Source organism: Polyodon spathula, chromosome 27, assembly GCF_017654505.1.
Source record: "Polyodon spathula isolate WHYD16114869_AA chromosome 27, ASM1765450v1, whole genome shotgun sequence".
NCBI lineage: Eukaryota > Metazoa > Chordata > Actinopteri > Acipenseriformes > Polyodontidae > Polyodon > Polyodon spathula.
This window is the reverse complement of record NC_054560.1, coordinates 272,389-290,617: the sequence shown is the minus strand read 5'-3', so window position 1 is coordinate 290,617 and position 18,229 is coordinate 272,389. Positions and strand designations below refer to the sequence as shown.

The 18,229-nt window shown below is 41.2% G+C and overlaps 1 protein-coding gene across 5 annotated transcripts; it reads left to right on the top strand.

Annotated features, from left to right (window-relative positions):
- The first annotated feature begins 2,142 nt into the window (after positions 1-2,142).
- Positions 2,143-18,219, top strand: LOC121301598 (polypyrimidine tract-binding protein 1-like). 5 transcript variants are annotated; one of them, XM_041231126.1, is made up of 11 exons: positions 2,143-2,230; positions 3,910-3,963; positions 6,492-6,522; positions 12,636-12,708; positions 12,793-12,965; positions 13,419-13,565; positions 14,387-14,545; positions 14,773-14,883; positions 15,248-15,449; positions 16,425-16,550; positions 16,940-18,219. In XM_041231126.1, exons 1-11 carry the CDS (start codon positions 2,223-2,225, stop codon positions 17,251-17,253), a joined length of 1,398 nt encoding a protein of 465 aa, XP_041087060.1. In that variant the 5' UTR covers positions 2,143-2,222; the 3' UTR covers positions 17,254-18,219. The 5 variants fall into 5 exon arrangements, with proteins under 5 accessions (XP_041087060.1, XP_041087061.1, XP_041087062.1 ...); XM_041231127.1 differs by having other exon boundaries at positions 15,248-15,425; positions 16,940-18,218; XM_041231128.1 differs by having other exon boundaries at positions 16,473-16,550; positions 16,940-18,218.
- The last annotated feature ends 10 nt before the right edge of the window (positions 18,220-18,229 follow it).

The following is an 18,229-nucleotide window of genomic DNA, read 5'->3' as shown; positions in this document are numbered from 1 at the left end:
GACAACGACAGCTTCGCGTAATCAAGCGTATTAAAACAAGTTCAGAAATGTTGCCAGTGAGAGCGTGATGCGTCTTGCTTTCAGACTGCTTGACGTGACCCTTCGGATTAAATTGTCTAAATATTTTCTGGAAAGATCCAGCGGCGGCGGGATGTGTTTTATAAATAAAATGCTCACTTTTGAGCACGGAATTCGAGCTATGTTGGTAATTTCCCGATGAGGCCAGAACTGGGGCCATGAATTGAGGGCTGCCTGTGCCCTATTAAAGAGTTTTTCTCACGAATGGGCCATTTGCTTGTTTTTTTTTAAAGGTTAAAATAACACATTCTATTTCTTCCCATTTTTCAGTAGATGCGTGTTTAGCTTTACAGGCTGTGTGGTCTATTCCGTGAATATAAACGATGGAGAATCTAAATACCAATGCTGTCTAGCCTTTGGCTAATAAACGAATACTGACTGTGTCTCTGAAACTTTTTTCATAGTTTAAGGGGGGTGGGGGGGGGGGGGGGGGGGGGGGGGGACTGTAACCTCAAATAAGTTTAATACGAAAACTAAAACTGACTAAAAGGTAGCATATAGGAAACATTAGGACAAGAAAATCCGTTTTGACTGTACTATCAATACAGAATATCCTCGCTCAAACCCCATTCACAGCATTGAAGGGGCTCTCTTCTAAATCAAATTAGCTGTGTTGTGGAGTTCAGTGAGATCCCTGGACAGCCCTGGTTTCGATTATTCACGTGGGTCTAGGACTATTGAACTTCTCTACACTATACAGAGAGCCACAGTTGAAAGATCACATTGTCACATGTTTCCAGTGAAATGAGGAACAGTCCTGGCATTTAGGATTCTCAAAACAACGTCAAAGCAACACAATGATGGCCGTAAAAGGTGTTGTTTTGATGATTTAGCCTGTAACCGTGTTTGGACTGCTCAAATGAATTGACTGGAAACTTGCATGTTCACTCTGACTTCTGCAGTGCAGTTGACTTGCTCCTATCGCAGTGTAGATTCACCCCCGTGCAGCAGCTACTTGAAGCTTGTAACATCACCCTGGAATTGATTAAAGACACACAGGTGAAAACAGAAATAAGTGGGTGCTGTTACCACACTTTCCCTTGACAAAAGTATGTTAAACATACTGATACGTTGGCTCTTTTTTTAGCAAAAATGTACATACTGCATATAAAATAAAATAAAATAAAATCAAGGCCCGGCGTTCTGTGACACCATAAACCGATAGTGATAGCAAAGTGTTGATGTCAGCACACTGTGATGAAATGATATTTACCAACATGTAGATAACTATCTGTCTGAAAATTATGACGTACTTTGTAAACGTACAGTGAACTTCTACGTTAATACGGCATATTAGGGAAACTGAAATTGAACTTTAAACTAAATAACGATCCTTTTTCTTCAACACTTCTTGTAAAATTTTTATTAAAAATCCTTTGTGGTATATTTTACAGTTGAAACCACTTATTGTTTGTTACATTATCGTTTACCTCTTACTTTACTATAAACACTGGAATACAAACTTTAAAACCAAGCAAGACATTTTGACTCCTACTTTGACCATAAGACGTACTCTATTCGTTCATCATAATGGGGGGTCTTTAACCAGATGATCGAAAGTCCTTTTAAGAAAGTTTGATGAGGTGTAAACTGTTTACTACTAAGGTGCGGACTTCTGACAGTCTCTCAATGCTCAGAGAAAATTGAAGACCAGAGATGTGTTTTCAACTACTCCACGCCCTAGGGATCATCGCTCCTTCCCCTTCAATTTTAATGAACCTTGAGCCGTGACTCACACGGGCTGAAGGGAAATGCGTTCCCAAACCCAATACGCTCCTGCGCTTCACTTCCCACTGCCAACCTCCTCTCCTTGAACTGCACGTACTCACGCCACGCCCCGGCAACTGGACGGACAAGCCCGCTACCCAGTCACATCGCGCGAAGTGGGCGGACAAACGTTTGATCGACTCCTTGTCCATCCAACCGCGCTCCAGTCAGCTAGGCTTGTCACGCTTCTTTGATGGAGTGCCGCCTTACTCAATCAGACTTAAAGTTCGCCCTTTTTATCCCGCCTTCAGCCGTTCTGTCTGGAGGCTGGGCCAATCAGAGCACGCCTCGGTGTTCTCCGCCATTTTGTAGAGGTATAAGATAACACGGCGAAGCTGATCTGGCGCTGCTCTGATTCTGTAGTTCTGTGTTGTGCAATGGACGGGTGAGTAAACCGATACTTAATGCGCTTAAAACTATATATATAAAAAAATAAAGTTACACGCTAACGAAACATAACGTATTTTATTAGAGGTAACATTTGTAAAGTTACAAAAGGGGAGGGAATTTAACTTAAAAGCACTTTTCTGACTGAAAAATGTGGTAAAGCTGACCCCGGTAACGCACTGAAGAGACACGGGGGAGCTAAAAGAGGCGAAGCTAGTTGAAAGTAGCCTGGGCTTCAAAGATGAGTCCAGAAACACGGGTTCAAAGTTACAGCGTTCAGAATAACACCGTTTAAACAAAGATGCTTGAACTCCACTGCTGGTGTAAAAATACTTTTTCTTTTCTTGTAATATAAATGACGCGCGTGATTTGTTTACTAGGGATGCAGATTAGTTTATTTAATTAATTAAGGTGATTTTTTTTTTTTTTTCTGATTAAAGATTCGTTTTTTCTTAGGCGGAACTATTACGGTGCGGTTTCTTCTAGGATTTACGTAATCGGTTAATATTTTACTAGTAATGCGGTTTCATGACGCCTTTTTTGATAACCATTTTAAATAAACAAAGCCCATTATAAGTGGACGCTTCACTGTAGGTTAGATCCTGTCGTGGCAGTAGCTTGCTTTGCTCATCATGCACCGTGCATCAACAGGTTGGTATGGTAGAGTGCGAAACGGTACGTACCGGGAAGTGAAACACACGCAACCATCAATTAACTGGAGCAGAGTTCCTCATAGCAAATCGTGCTGGGTTAAATTGTCGGTTAAAATAAACGAATTCAGTATGCGGTTGTGTAGAAGGCGCTGTTAAAATTACAGGGCATCAATCGTGGAAAAATTCTAGAGGCTATTTATTTTCTCCCGCTGACTCCGGCTGGATTTCGTGAAACAACCTTGAGTAACTGTAGCTAAAACTAACAAAGTTGCAACTGCAATCCTGCCTTTTTTTTTTTTATATACCAGCGAGCGTGTACAATTCTGCCTTCTGTCTGAACAGGCCCTCCATGGCATTGTTGTAACCAGATGAAATTACTTTTTAACCCAGTTTAGACTTTAATTTATCTTCATACCTGGCCCCCATAATCTTACTACTTAGCGCCAGCCAGAGATGGAGGCGCGTTAAACTGAAGTGATTGCTTCGATAAACTTAAGTTAAACTGAATATCCTGACTAGTGCTTTTTAAGTTTAAATCTCCACTTAAGCCAAACCTGTTCTTCTAGACCTCGCCCATTTCCTTCTAGAGCTGCCTGCCCCTCATTACGGGGTTGTGATCCTCAATTATAAGCGCTGGCATGTTGCCCTTGGGCAGAAATTACTAGCAGAACTAGCTCTGCAGGATTTTGACTTGGTTTCTCATTCTTGAGTAAGGAGCGAATTTATAGAGAACATGCATTGTCAGCATCTGGTCAAACCGAGGTTAAGTTTATGTGGCTTTGTGTAATTTTGAAAATGTAAGATAGGATCTCTGCTTGCAGTTCCCAGGGAAAATACATCCTTTAACTTTTTATTTTGATGGGAGTAGGCTTTTTTTTTTTTCATGATTCAGCAGTAGATTGAAAAAGGCCCCCTCAGGTAAAATGCATGCGTCTACTTGATCATTTTATAATGCTGGAAATGGCCTGTGACTGCAGAACCCTTTAATGCAGTCATAACTAAGTTGAGTCTTTTCTTCCTGCAGCCGTCTAGAGACTGATTTGTATCCTATGGGATCCGGTTACGCTGCTGAAATAGAGTAAGTTTTTCAGATAAATCTGAATAAAAAAAAATTAAACACAAGTTCATTGTCCTTTTTATATTGCCATGTTTGGTACTTTAGCTACAGTGCAATGGCCATCTGGTGCTCTTCTGAACACATTTTTAGTACAGTATGTTTGCATTGAGTCAGGCAGTAATTTGAACCAGGGGTTTCAGGTGACATGTAATCTGAAGCCTAAGATCTTGCCCTTTGTCTTGGTTACCTGGATGTTTTCACACCTGATGGAGGCATGTTTTATCCTGAAATGTTGCACTGAAGCGTGTATCTAGCACCTTTTAAAAAAATTTTTTAACCCCTTCTTGGAATTAAGATGCTCATTTTATTACGTTAAATCCAGCCACTGTGAATGGTTTATGGCGCTTCATGAACAAGGCCAGTCTTGGTATGTTTTTAATCAAGAAGAAAGTATCCTGCTGTGCCTGATTGGGTTTCAGAAGTAGGTTTGGTGCTGAGCAAGCTACAAACAGACTTCTATGGACTGGTCTGGTGCTTGATTGCTGATCTGCATGCCAATGTTGAATTAAATTAGATAAAACTGTAAAACTCTAGATGTTTGAAAATTTGAAGCTGCTTTTTGTACCCCACCTAATCCTTTCTCCTGATATTAGCAAGTACTGTTTACATGGTCTGGTGGAGTCCTCTTTAATGCATCAGTGGCTTTTTTAAAGCAGTTTCCACATTGTCAATTTGTATTCATAACTTGATGGAATGCAGTGCTAGTGTGGCTTATTTAACATTGATACTAACATTTAATTTGCCAAATAAAATGGGCTGCTAACATTGGGACTTGATGCAATAAGAATCGTTGGAGCATGCATGCTAATTAGTAGTCAAGCTTGTAATAGTTTGCTTGGTCAGAGTTTTCACCAGTTTTTGTAAAATTTAACTGCACCAGTTGGGCTTAGTTGACATTTAATTTTGACTTCTTGAGTAAAAACATCTGTTTTTTTTTCCATGTTGTAAGCTAGCATGACAGTTGAGTTTCTGGTAGGATTGCAGAGGAGGGCTTTTGTCTTGGGTTTCCTGTGGGGTGGTTGCATGAGAAACAGGATGCAGAGTGGAAATGACTTAGGATGAGTTGCAGGCCATTCTGGAAATGTCATTTTTATATAAGGGAGGAATGTGAGAGCTGTTTTTAATAAAGCAACTTTTCAGCTTAACATTGCTCAAATGAGATGTGCAGCTGCATGATAAATGAGATGCCTGGAATGTGTGTGTTGTGAACAATTCCATTTATATCAGTCATAAAAGGAAGTTGTTCAGGGGGTTAGGCTACCAGATACAAGTCTGTCTGCACTGGGCCATGGGAAGTTTTGCAATCCTTGTTTTAAGAGGCACTGAACAGATTCTTGACCACCATGTGACAATGGACTTGTTTTACAGTCTAGGAAGTATGGAAACAGTCCAATGCTCTCATGTTTATAGTTATATCAAATGTGTTGTGCTGTGGCACCCTCTGCTCCCTGCATTGATTCAAGTGCTCACACAACAACTTGTTGTAACATGCAGTTTTCTGGGCGTTTCTTTCCTGGTGGTCTGGAAAAGCTGTGCATGCCCCAACAGCACTAAATCTGTTCTGTATAGCGTGTCAATTGCGTTCTGATCTGCTAGTCAAATGCCTCATCACATTTGATGATTTATCATCTTTCTTTTTTTTTTTTATATAAACTGCAGCTAGTATTAAACCTGAAGGTTATAATTTGGTTTGATGCCACTGTTGGTTTTGATGTATGCTAACAATTGAAACTGATTTTGAGAGCATTAAAAAAATAATTGGGCTTCCCCTAACTACATCCTGCTTACTAAAAGCGAGCATCTTTGTTGCCCACGTCGGGGCTTAATCCAGGTGTAAATTGTACTTTTAAAGACTCAGTATCTCAAATGCCCCTCTTCCCCTTTCAGTCACAGTATCTAAGTGACCGTGCAGGCTGTTTAACGTATCAAAGTGGGGAAGCGTGACTGCCTGCAGGGCTTGCAGAAGGACTGTATAACACGGATGGAAATGCCTGTAGTAATTTTGAACAGTACTTTCTTGTTTCCTTGCGGTGGTGATTTTGCAGCAACTATTCCAGTTTTCGAGCCTCTTTCTTGGAACTATTCTGCAGCTTCTGAACGAGGCTGTAGTTTTATTACCGTGCCCTGCTTCCACTGTTAAATGAAATGCAAAGTCACAGGTCTGTCCTGAATGTTGTTGCAAGATCACAATGGAAAAGGTGATCTTAGTCACTAGTCCTGATTTGTATTTGTGTTGGAAGGTTAACGGATAATTTTACCCTATCTTGAAAACAAAATGCATATTTTTTTCTGACCATAATGTGATGCTTTGTTTGTACTGCACATCTGCTCTGTTTGAGGGGAACAATTCTCTGTCTTCCCTAATGTGTGTGTCAGTCTTTACTAATGCCTACACCACACATCACTGCAGCCAACTAACTTTTTTGTTTTATTTTACCACCTCATCTTTACTGCTATCTAACCTTACTGTCTTCTTATTCTCTTTACAGCAGTGTCCACGATATTACAGTTGGTACAAAGGTAGGCATTTCTTTCTGTTTCTTATGCTTTTGGGAACTTTTTATAGTTTAGTGCTAACCTTTGTTTCAAACACTTCCTGCACTGTTCATCTATATATATCTGTGGCACTGGCTCTCAAAGCACAGCAGATAAGGGAGGGGTTAGAAATGTGATACACATAGTGTATTACTGAAATAACTGAATTTTATTGGGAAGGTGTATTGATTGCTTAGAGTTTAACTGCATATGTGGCCACTTTGTATCTATAGTGAAGCATTTTAATGGACTTCACTAAGAAATTGTTGGAGGATTTAGATGTTGATTGTAACAAAAGGCAGTACTGTTGAACTTTAAATCTGAAACTGAATCTGCTCTGTATTCGAGGGGGTAGCCCTTTGGGCAGTCATCCTCCCCAAATCAGGCCTCTCTCTGTTTTACCTCCGGCTTGTGATAGGGTAGAGGAATGTCCTCGTGGCTTTTGGGTTTTTTTTAGTGTTTTGCTATTCTACAAGCAGAACTCCTGACCAGGCTGGTTTGTCAATGAATTGTAATTTGTTCTTTAATCTTGATGCAACTAAAATATTTTATGCACAATTATTTGTTCTAGATTGTGATATTGCTATTTCCTGGTTTTAACTCTGAATAAACTTTTGTATGTAGGTGTCTTGCTGAGTTAATAAAAAAAAAAAAAAAACTAAAATTAACACAGCCATTCTAAGTGTAGCTAACCCATCAATATCTGAACATTTTATAGTTTGGGTTATTGGTGTGTAAAAACACAACATGAGGAAAAACCTCCTTGAATTGTGCTTTTTAGGTAACGGAACACTTCAGGGACTGAGCACTGGATACATCCTTATTACTTATTAACATTTATCCCGAGCCTTGTCACCTGGATATAAACTAGCATGTGTTTCTTTAAGGTGGTCATTCTACTCTGACAGGCTGCTCTGTTTGTACTTTAAGCTCCCGGGAGACTTTACTGCGTATTTACAGCTCTAATTCCAGCAAATGAACAAAGCAATGGGGCACTGTACCGTTCCCTAGTGTAGCCCTTTATAGAACGGATATTAAGACACAATTGATCCTGTGACTGTCGTGTTTCCTGCACTACAGCTTGGTTTGCATAAGCGCCAGGTTATTTAGCTAGACCTTTGATTTTTTTTTTTTTTATTTCACTTGTGCAGCAGTTTTTAAGCAGTTTGTCTTTCTGAACTTTGTTCCAAAGTTTCTCCTTCATTTTGAAGTAAAACTACCTTTTCAATAGAGAGTAACACTTTTTAGGGTATATGTTTAGAACTTATGGTTGTAAACTTCCAAATTATGGAACAAAAATGTCTTTTTGTGAAATGGCTCCAACTTGTGTGACTATCTGTTAAACTGGATTGACAAGACTTTGCTTGTGGAGGTGAGATGGGCGCAGCAAGCATGTGACCTAGAAACAAGCATGGCTGTTCCCATGGAAACCTTATTTTTTTGTGGTTGGATGTACGGCTGGGAATGAAGAGGATACATTCCTTCCTGGCGCCCTGAATGCTGTTCAGAAGCTGCCTTTCTGCTGAGGGTTTGCAACAGGATGCAACAGACAGGCTTGCGCATGTAAAGCATGCGGTATCTACATCCGCTAGCTTCTTTAATTGCTATTGACCGCTGTCGCCTGATCTAATCGCTAACTGCTCGGTGTCTTTAAAAAGCGAACCTCTTATTAACCGGCCAGTTTTCACACACCGATTTGGAGTTGAGCCACCTGGAGTACAATGGCCAAAGCTGCTCTATAAATCAAGCTGTCTACAGTTCAGAGTTTCATATCCTCTACTAACAAATACAGAAGAATGGGAAAATATTGTAATGTAGGGGAGTGGGTTACTGTGGTTTGAGCTTTGGATTTGAAATAATGCACCATCATCCAGTTTTGTACCTATTGCCCTGTGAAGCTCACTAAATCCTGTATCCTAACCAGCCTAAACAAAGTATGTTCTGGGAATGTTTAGTGACACCTTGGATAGGACAAAGGACAGGGACTTGAATAAAGTCACCACCAGAATGATTTTATATATAATTTTTTTTTTATACACGGGAGAGTTAGAGTTAATCATAGTGAGACTGCATGGCTCCTGCCTCCCCCTCCCCCTTTTTAGAAGCTGTTTGTTTGAGTGAGGGAGCTTATCAGCGCAGGAAGGGAGTCTCCATTACCCTGCACTGTGTGCTTGTGGCCTTCCTCCCTGGTGTGTTACAAGGTTTATATTCCATTTCCTCAGGGAGTAGTTTCTTGCTATAAACTTAAGTCATGAAGAGCACTGAGTAATATGTTTGACTGAGGGAGAATGTGGGCTATAATTAGTGAGGAATGTGGTTGCGGCTTTAAGTTGAAGTCAACAATATGTGGCTTCTACAATGCTGTTAATGCCAAGTCATTCACCTATTGTCAATATATGCCATTAGCATTGAGGTTTTAAATTACAGTGAATACATTTTATGATTTACTGTGATTTTCTACATAATGGAGTGAAGGCTTAAAGAATCTGCTAATAGCATTTTTATTTGATTTGGTCCTGTGTTTGACGTAGGGGTTGCTTGTGACTAGCCTAGGTTGTTATTTTTGCTAATGTAGGGTGTGTTCTCCTTTTGAATAAAATCTTCTAAACCTGACTCCTTTGTTTTCCTGGACCATTCACACCCATTGTATTCTTATCCTATTAGTCTGTTGTGGGTGTAGCTTGCATGAACCACTGTAGCAACACCATGGTTTCACTGTAAAGTGACCCTGAAGCAGTAGACTTGGCAGCGAGTGGATATTCTAACCAGGCGTGGCACAGGTTAATCCTCCAGACCTGCTGGAAATATGTTGCTGCCTTTGTTTTGCCCATGCAAGCTGTATTTAAATAGAGGGAGGTGGGATGGGTTAGGGTTAAACTGTAAATAGATCTGGTCATTTACCTTTCTGTTGAAGACAGCCCTGTAAAAACAAGGCTGTCTGAGATGTAGTGGGTGACGACGTGATGAATGGGACCTATTCATGGTATGCAAATAGTCCCAGCCGCCTTTCAACAGACATGTTCACAGCCTGCGTTGGGCCTGTTTGCACTGAGGGTGCTGATTTTTCTGAAGTGATAAGGGAGGGGGAGGGGGCATATTAAAGGTGCGAGAACATTCAGTGGGGAGCCACTTCAGGGGGAGAGGTTTAATTTGTGTACAATGTAAATTTTAAAAATTAAATTGCCTTTCTTTTGAAATTGCTAATGTTTAGTGTTAGGGAAGAGGCGTTCTTGTGTTTGAGACAAGACTTTGAACCTTATATAGTTTCTACGCTGAACCGAAATGAATATACCTGGATTCTTGGTTAATGAATACAGCAGATTTATTGTCTACAACTATAAACAATTGTAATAAACTAAGTGGAGCACTAGATTGACTGACTGGGGGTGGATCTCGGTCACGAGAATTTAAATCCAGTTTTTTTGGAAGAGCTAGGGAATTTTCTTGCTAAGCTGCCTAATTTGATCAAAGCTTTGGCAATTGTGTGTGTAATTTATGTACAAAAATCAAGACCCTGTGGTCGCCCTTTAGTTGACCAAGCTTAATTATGAAGATTAATGTCACATCTTGCCTTTTTTAAGGATGATCCACATAGCCATGGTTAATGGTATAGAGTTCTCTCGCTTCAACTCGCTGTAATTTTCCTTCGGGTAACCTTATAGCTATTTGTATGCAGCATGAATCCTTCCTCTGTTGAGGCTGTCGGGAGAGCAAGGCGAGGCCTGGGCTGTGTGCCACGGTTAACTCAACACCTGAACTTTCAGGGTGGAGTTGCCTTTGAGGTGGGACAATGGGCTGCTGCCATAGCAACATCTCCCTTCCAGCAATGCATTGTCAATATTTTATGACCTTTAGCTTCTGCACTTGGGAAGGATGCCTTTTACAAACCTGTCCTGAAGCCAATTAAAGGCCCAAGCTTGTTGAATAAGCTTCTGTTGTTTCATGTTAACTGACAAATGCATAGATGTAATGAGTTCACACTGGTATGGCTGTTAAACCCATTTATTTGGAGTTGGTGATTTATATATTTGAATTGGCAAATGAAGCAATATCTGTGCACTTAAATATTTTATACGCAATAAATAAATAATGCTGCAGCCATATGCTGTTGACTGCAAAGCACTTCAGTCTCTTAAGTGGTGTGTTATAGGGCTGTATGTGTTCCTTTTTTTAGAAACTGCTAGCCCTGGCTAAAGTTGCTTTGGAGGTTTATGGCAAAGAAGGGGTTTTGTGTTCTCATATATGGAGGGAGACAAAGCCAGCTCTGTGTGCCCTCGGTCTGTCCTGATTAATAACCCTGCATTGAGACCACTTCAGAAACGCATGCTGGAGCCCAGATGACTTCCCTGCTTGTGCAGAGGAAACGCTTGATGGTCTCTGGTGCTTTTGTGATCTGGGCTGTCTGTTTACTCAAAAGAAATGGCCTCTTGTCAAGGGACCCACCCCACTCTCTCACTACATGTGGTTTCCATTGGGCACTGAATCGTGGGGGGAGGAACGTCCTTGCACTGAACTAATGGAATCCCATGCATTTTAAAAGCAACGCTAAGCTGAACAAGATGATTGCTTTTTATCATTTGGTGGAGTGTGTCCTAAACCTTGCCAATAATTAAGGGATGATAAGGTACAAGTGTTACATTGTGTTGAGGCATTAACTGGCTAATACAAGCTGGTGTAGTGTTTTGAGGGTTGTTTGCATGTTGGTTGAAACCGCTGTTGAATGTAGTTGCTGAGCACTGTTAGTACACTTAAGATATTGCTTGCCACAGAAGTTAATTCATGCATTACAAATTGTGTTGGTTTCTTCAAAACTTCCTCCAATTTCAATGGGGATGTTGCTCCCAGAGTAACTGCTCATCTGTATGAAGTCTCATTCCTCCTGACTGCTGACCCAGAAGATGATAAACTGTTTTCCTTTGATGTTGGAATTTCCCCTCCAAAAGCCTCACTAAATACCCAGGCTTTCTCTCTGTGGGGGAGGTGATCAGTGACCCTTTGAGGGAGGAGAATTCTTTATTCATTGTGGGGCGGCTGCAAAGGTGTGCTTATGTGCATTCATCAGAAGTGCATTGGTGGAAGTGAGAAGCCTTGCAGGAGCTGCTGTGTAAACACCCCTCCCCTTTTAAAAATAAAATACAAAAAGTTAACTTTGGCATGCCAACTTCAAAATGCGGTGCTGCAGGTGGGCAGAAAGGCTGTGAAAATCCTGTGTCTCTCCTTTCTCACAGAAACTCTTCACACTGCCAATGTTGGCTCTTGAATAGAGACACTCATTGTGAAAGCCCTTGTTCCCAGTAACCTGAGAGGCTGAGCAGGACCAGGGCTGTCTGGGCTTCCCCTGTCAGCTGGGAGATTGGGGTACGCCTGCCCTGCTGAGACTCAATATGCCACATTAGCTACAGTCACTGAAATTAAACTTTTTTGTATCTTTTACAGTGTTTTATAAATGGTTGTTACAAACATCTTTCAAACTAAAAAGATTCCAAACAATAGGTTCGTTAGGTTAGTGTGGTATTGTACAATCATTCTTATGGTGAGTTGTCCCTTCTGTCGGGTTTGTGTTTTATAATCGAGCAAGAACATTTTAGAAAAATCTATTCAATGAGGTCAGCGTGTTTTAAGGTGCTTGCATGAACTCCACAACATCCCCCTTCTGAGATGCAGACTTAATAATTGATGAATCCCTGAATAGGTAGCTGTCACAAAAGCTGTACCAGTGACCGGCTGGTACTGGAGCCATATCTCTGAGATCAAAGCTTGTTATCTTTGGTATTGCCTTTCAAAGAGATAGTGTTGTCTTTGCTTGGGTAGAGGTGGGGTAGGGGGTTCTGCATATAGAAGTGGTTGTTCATGATATGCAATGTACCTCAGTAAATAGCAGAAAATGGATAAACCAGTTAAAGTGCACCAGTGCTGGTTTGCCTTGAACCGATTTACTTTAAAATACCCATAAGGTAAAGCGAGCCGATTGCCTAAACATCAGATGTGTTATACAGTTATGGGATTTGCTAACGGTTCCTTATGACTACTGTTCAGACTTTAAGGTCTCTTGATTTGGTTACCCAAATAACTTTTTTTTTTTTTCTCTCTTTTTGTAGCGGGGATCTGACGAACTTTTTTCCTCTTGCGTCCCTAACGGACCCTATATCATGAGCAATTCGGCTGCAGCAGGTCAGTAAAGACGGCTGTGGTGGGTTTTTTAAAAATAAAACAAGAACCATGTATGAATGCTAATCCTTTCATTTCATTCATCAGCCAATGGCAACGACAGTAAGAAGTTTAAAGGAGACCACAGAAGTCCTGGGGTTCCCTCGCGTGTGATTCACGTGCGCAAACTTCCCAACGATGTCAATGAAGCTGAGGTCATTTCACTGGGGCTGCCCTTCGGTAAAGTCACCAACCTGCTCATGCTTAAAGGAAAGAACCAGGTATGTGTGAATGTAGACACATCTGTGTGAAGACAATTTTCAGCTGTTTTTAAAACGGGGCATGTGGTTATTAGTTGACCAAAGATGCAGCCTCCTTGATTTCAGGTTGTACTGGTTCCCAGTCTACAGCTATGTCCACTACAAGCTGTGGGAGATGCATACCACTTTGTTTATTTTATTTTTCTGTGCAGCCATCTGCCTGCAGCAAAGTACTTCTAAGCTGCTGTGATTTACTGATTCAGAGTAAGGATGCAAGTCAGTTATGATAAGTTTGTTTTTTTATCAACTCCCTTTGAACTGCTTTTGACAACTTTTATTTTGGAGAAATTAGTTTAAAACGGAAGTATTTCTGGACCCCTGTTGTCGCCGGCCATCCCCGTCTGAGTAGAGCTGCAGCTCGTGTGAGGTTTATATCAAGCACTCATGTTAACAATCTGTTCTCTGTTGCAACAGGCTTTCCTAGAAATGAACACGGAGGAAGCAGCACAAACGATGGTCAGCTACTACTCTTCAGTGACCCCTGTCCTGAGGAATCACCCCATCTTCATCCAGTACTCCAACCACAAGGAACTCAAGACAGACAATTCTCCTAATCAGGCAGTGAGTTCATGCATTTATTGTGGATCAGAAACCTTGAGCCAATTTTTTTTTTTTTTTGGGAACCCCTTACCTGTCTCCTTCATGCTGAACCTTTTTAGAGATCTTGCACGTCTTTGTTTTGTGGGTGTTTTTTTTTTAGAACAGGGCATAAGTCGGTTAAGCTCAGGGTCACAAGTGTGGGGATTGAATCGGGAACTTCCTGGTACAAGCCCCTTTCTTTAACCACTGGGCCACCAAGCCTACCCATATCGTGTATCTATAATCCCCTAGTCTTTTCCACTACCTTTTAAAAAGGTTGGTGTGAAAGGTTTGTTGGCCCAGCCCATGTTATGTTGCAATACTGTTTTTATATACAATGCTTGTTTAATCCTCTGTACCTTGCCTGCTCTGTCACAAACACTGTTCCTAAGGCAACCGCATACCATTGCAGCCATGGAGACACAGCAGAGTGCTCTGTTTAATCTGTGTGGCTAGTTGCAGTTTGAGAATTAAAGGAGCAAATGGTGCAGTTAAACTGACTCTGCAGTGTAAATATTGTTTGTGTGTAGAGGGATAAGATATGTATGTTTTGACTCGTGTACACTTGTATGCACAAATGGCATTCTGGAGCATGTAGGCTTCTGATTTTTCACTTTGTATTTTATTCCTGGTATGAGTGCAGTTTAGAATAGGTTTTGTGGCTTTAGTGAGCGGTTTTTTTTTTTCTCAAGAAAAAGCAAAATTCAGAATGGCTCGCTCGTCCAATCCTATAGCGCCAAGATTTTATTTTGACTTTCCTGCTGAACCCAAGTATTGAGTGGAGTTCTAATTTCCATCCCCAGAGAGCACAAGCAGCCCTGCAGGCTGTGAACGCTGTCCAGACGGGGAATGTAGCGATGCAAGGCACTGTGGACACTGCTGGACTGGGCAGTCAGAGCCCCGTCCTGCGCATCATTGTAGAGAACCTCTTCTACCCTGTAACGCTGGATGTCCTGCACCAGGTATGTTTAACCCAGATCCAGAAGGCTGATATGTAATCGAAGTTTGAAAAATCCAAGTGGAGGAGATGGATTGCGGAATACGTAGGCCAAAATGTTTTGTGCATGACCTCCTTTGAGCAACGCTTGCTAAATGACAACATTTGACTAGGAGTTGCGCTCCATACACTTTCAGAATAACTAAACTTAAGGAAAAGCATTTCCTCTAACTCTTTCTCTTCCACCCCCAGATTTTCTCCAAGTTTGGCACAGTATTGAAGATAATCACATTTACCAAAAACAACCAGTTTCAGGCTCTCCTTCAATATGCAGATCCCTTGGCGGCTCAGCATGCTAAACTGGTAAGTGGCGCCCTCTGCCTGTGGACAGTTTGATCTACAGCTTCCTTGCAGACTAAAACAACTTGGCTTGCAATAGGGATGATGAGGTTAATGGAGATTTGAAGCCAAGTGCTGGCCTTATTGACCAAAGGTGAAAAGATTAATAGTTGAATTGGTCTCAAACATAACTCACACAGCTGCCCTGCTAATGTGTAATATATTGTACATAAACATACAGTAGTTTGACAAACATTCAGAAATTCAGATTTCCACAGATGAACGAATGACTGTTTCTGTTGTGGATATGGGAGTTACTGGAATAAATAATTGGCTTCCCTCTAGTGGCTGGTTGTTTCCCCTTATAATGTGTTGTGTATTCTTGCAGTCTTTGGATGGACAGAACATCTACAATGCTTGCTGCACTCTGCGCATTGACTTCTCCAAGCTGACCAGTCTGAATGTGAAGTACAATAACGACAAGAGCCGTGACTACACCCGGCCTGACCTCCCGACTGGGGACAGCCATCCCTCCATCGACCATCAGAGCATGGCTGCCGCCTTTGGTAAGGAAGCCTGTTTCAGACTAGGTAAATGTCACTCTGCTCATCCTGTCCTTCTTCCACTGGAGAGCTGGCTAGTGCAGTGTAGCTAGGGTTTGAACTGTCAGGACAGCTCATGTTAAACAAGTGAAAATAACTAAAGCACAGCGATAACTTGGTGACTGCAGTAATGAAATGGAATTAGGATCAGCTGTGAACAATTATTGTAATTTGTCATGTCCGTTTTGAACTACAAATGAAGGAGAAGAGAATCTGGTTCACTCGAGATGTGAAGATAAAAACAAGTGACTTTTCTGAGTTTAATTGATTTGGCCAAAAATAAGTTTAAAGGGACATCATGTGATCAAATAATACCTGAAAACTTCAAGCCCCAAGTATAGCATAGTACATCTTGGCAATCGCCTGTCACTACAGTGATTTTCTGTAATGACACTCAGTTTTGCACACTAGAGGTTGCAGGAAATTCTGCCACAAGAACCACTGATTTCCAATATGTCAAGTGTTTGCTGGAGCCTCCCTCAATAGTGCAACCTGTTTTAAATCGCCATGACTGGAATAAGGGTATAATGCTCAGTCAATGTTTCACTTCTTTTTTTTTTTTTGATAATTCACTGATTTTGACTAAAGTTAGGGCATTTTGACCGCATTGACAAAAGTACTGTATTGTACTAATATAAAGACCCTTCACTAATTTCCCTAATTTTAATTCATTTTTTCTGGTGTGCAAGTCAGATAGTAACCATGTGAATTGCTAGTCCTGTTTTGAAAGTAGATGGTTGAAACTATGGCCTGAGAGCTTGGGGGATCCATTCTTTCTAGTCTTTGCTCAGCCACTGACCTCTGCACCTGAGCCTAATGGTGCAAATCACTTCACCTCCTTGCTCTTTAACTGCCAAATCCACTATCAAACAGTAGCGACTTCTCAGGTCAGTTCTCCTGGTGTAATATAGCCTTGCTTAACTTTTAAAATAAAGAAGCATGTTTTGTATTTGGATTCTCTAGCACATGCTTCTCCCCGCTGGCCTGATGTTGGCTGCTTCTTTCCTGCAGGTGCTCCTGGTCTAATCTCAGCCTCCCCCTATGGAGCTGCTGGGTTTCCATCTGCCTTTGCCATTCAACAGGCTGCAGGTCAGTAACACCCCAGCATGGAGCTCTGTCTCCTGTATTCAATTACGCATGTTCTGAGATCAGTTATTAGTGTATTGCATTTACACTCCTTCCTTTCTACTGTCCCTGCATGTATCTCTGTTCTATGATGTATGGCTAGGCCAGTACTGGGGTTGGGTTTGTATTTTAGAATCCCAGTAGAAAGTCCTCTTGGTTTCTGTCTTTTCAGTGTTTAACTTGGTGGAACAATTCAGTACATGCTAGGATATTTTAATTTTGGATTTAATTCAAAAGTTGCACCAATCTCTCTGTACTGATTTTTATTTGAATTTTTCTTGAATCCTTGATCCTCTGTGCTTCAGTAGCCTGATTTAAGCGAACGCTGCGTTTTGCTTGTGTTGGTTTTCCAGGCATGTCGATGCAGGGTGTTCCCGGGGCGCTGGCCTCTCTGGGTATCCCTGGTGCTGCTGCTGCTGCTGCTGCTGCTGCTGCTGCTGCAGGAAGGATGGGCTTCCCCGGCCTCGCCTCAGGTCACTCGGTCCTGCTGGTCAGCAATCTGAACCCTGAGGTTAGTAGTGTTCCCTCATTGCACTGGAATGTAAGGGTGGCAGGGCAAAGCAATATGCTTCACTCAAATTACATTGCTATTATTCCTTGTACTCATGTTTTTAATTTCATTAATGCAAAAGCTCTGAGGAAGGTGGGGTTTTGCTGCTGGAGATAGCAGTTCAGTAATCGCACCTAGAGATCAGAGGAAAGATATCTGTCTATGTGCAATGCTTTTTATAGCAGCTGTTAGTTTATACTAGATCTTTCTATGGGTGTATGTCTTCCATATTTGAGACTGGTAGTCCTGAATATCTCTGTATGGTGCTCACTTGGCTGTAGAATTCTACTTGGCTTCGTGGAATGGTAGACTAACATTTTTAGTTTGTATTTCTGCAACCAAACATCTAATTGCTATGAAGCCAAGAATGTGAACTTGCAAGTGGGCCGTGTTTTAAACCCAACTTTTTTTTTCAATATAATTAAATGCAACTGTAATAGGAATCTGATCCACATAGTATGAAACTGCTGCATTGCAAAAGGCCCTGGCCTTCATCTTCTATTGAAGAGCCAGTAATGTTGGGGCCAGCCTCTTGTGGAAATCCAGTCCACACTGACAACTCTTGCAAGCATTTTTCCCTTCAGTGTATTTGACCAGTTCATGTGTTTTCCTTCACTAAAGCTTCCTAAAGGGGTTTCCCCTCTTGTGTTTCTTTGCCACCTAAATGTCAAATCATTCATTTAATATTCTCCAAGTTCACTTTTTTTTTGGAATTCTTTTACAAAAAAAAACAACTTTTGCCCAACTTTTAATTTGAAAGTGGTTCAGGGGATCAAATCGCACAGAATCCCATTGGCAGTATTTGGCAATAGGCACCTCTGATGGCTGGCTGTTTTTATATTCAATAACTTCCATGTCTGACCTGGCCTGCCCTGTTTATTTATTTTTTTTAACTTTACTGCATTTTAGATGTATTCTTAAAACCTGAAGCCATGCTAGAATGTCCTTGACATCTTTAATAGAGCATAATATCTTATTTTAGACTTCATTGTAATTGCTGCATCCAGTGATTTTTAGTGTGGCTGTGCTTCCTACATACTCTACAGCTGCTTCTGGTCTGGATACATTTTAATAACTTCTAGCTGAGAACTAA

What these genes read in the sequence shown, in the direction of transcription:
- LOC121301598 (XM_041231126.1), top strand. An exon ending in GGAAGCCTGTTTCAGACTAG is followed by an intron (nt 15,450 to 16,424) that starts GTAAATGTCACT and finishes TGGATTCTCTAG; the next exon opens with CACATGCTTCTCCCCGCTGG. An exon ending in TGCCATTCAACAGGCTGCAG is followed by an intron (nt 16,551 to 16,939) that starts GTCAGTAACACC and finishes TTGGTTTTCCAG; the next exon opens with GCATGTCGATGCAGGGTGTT.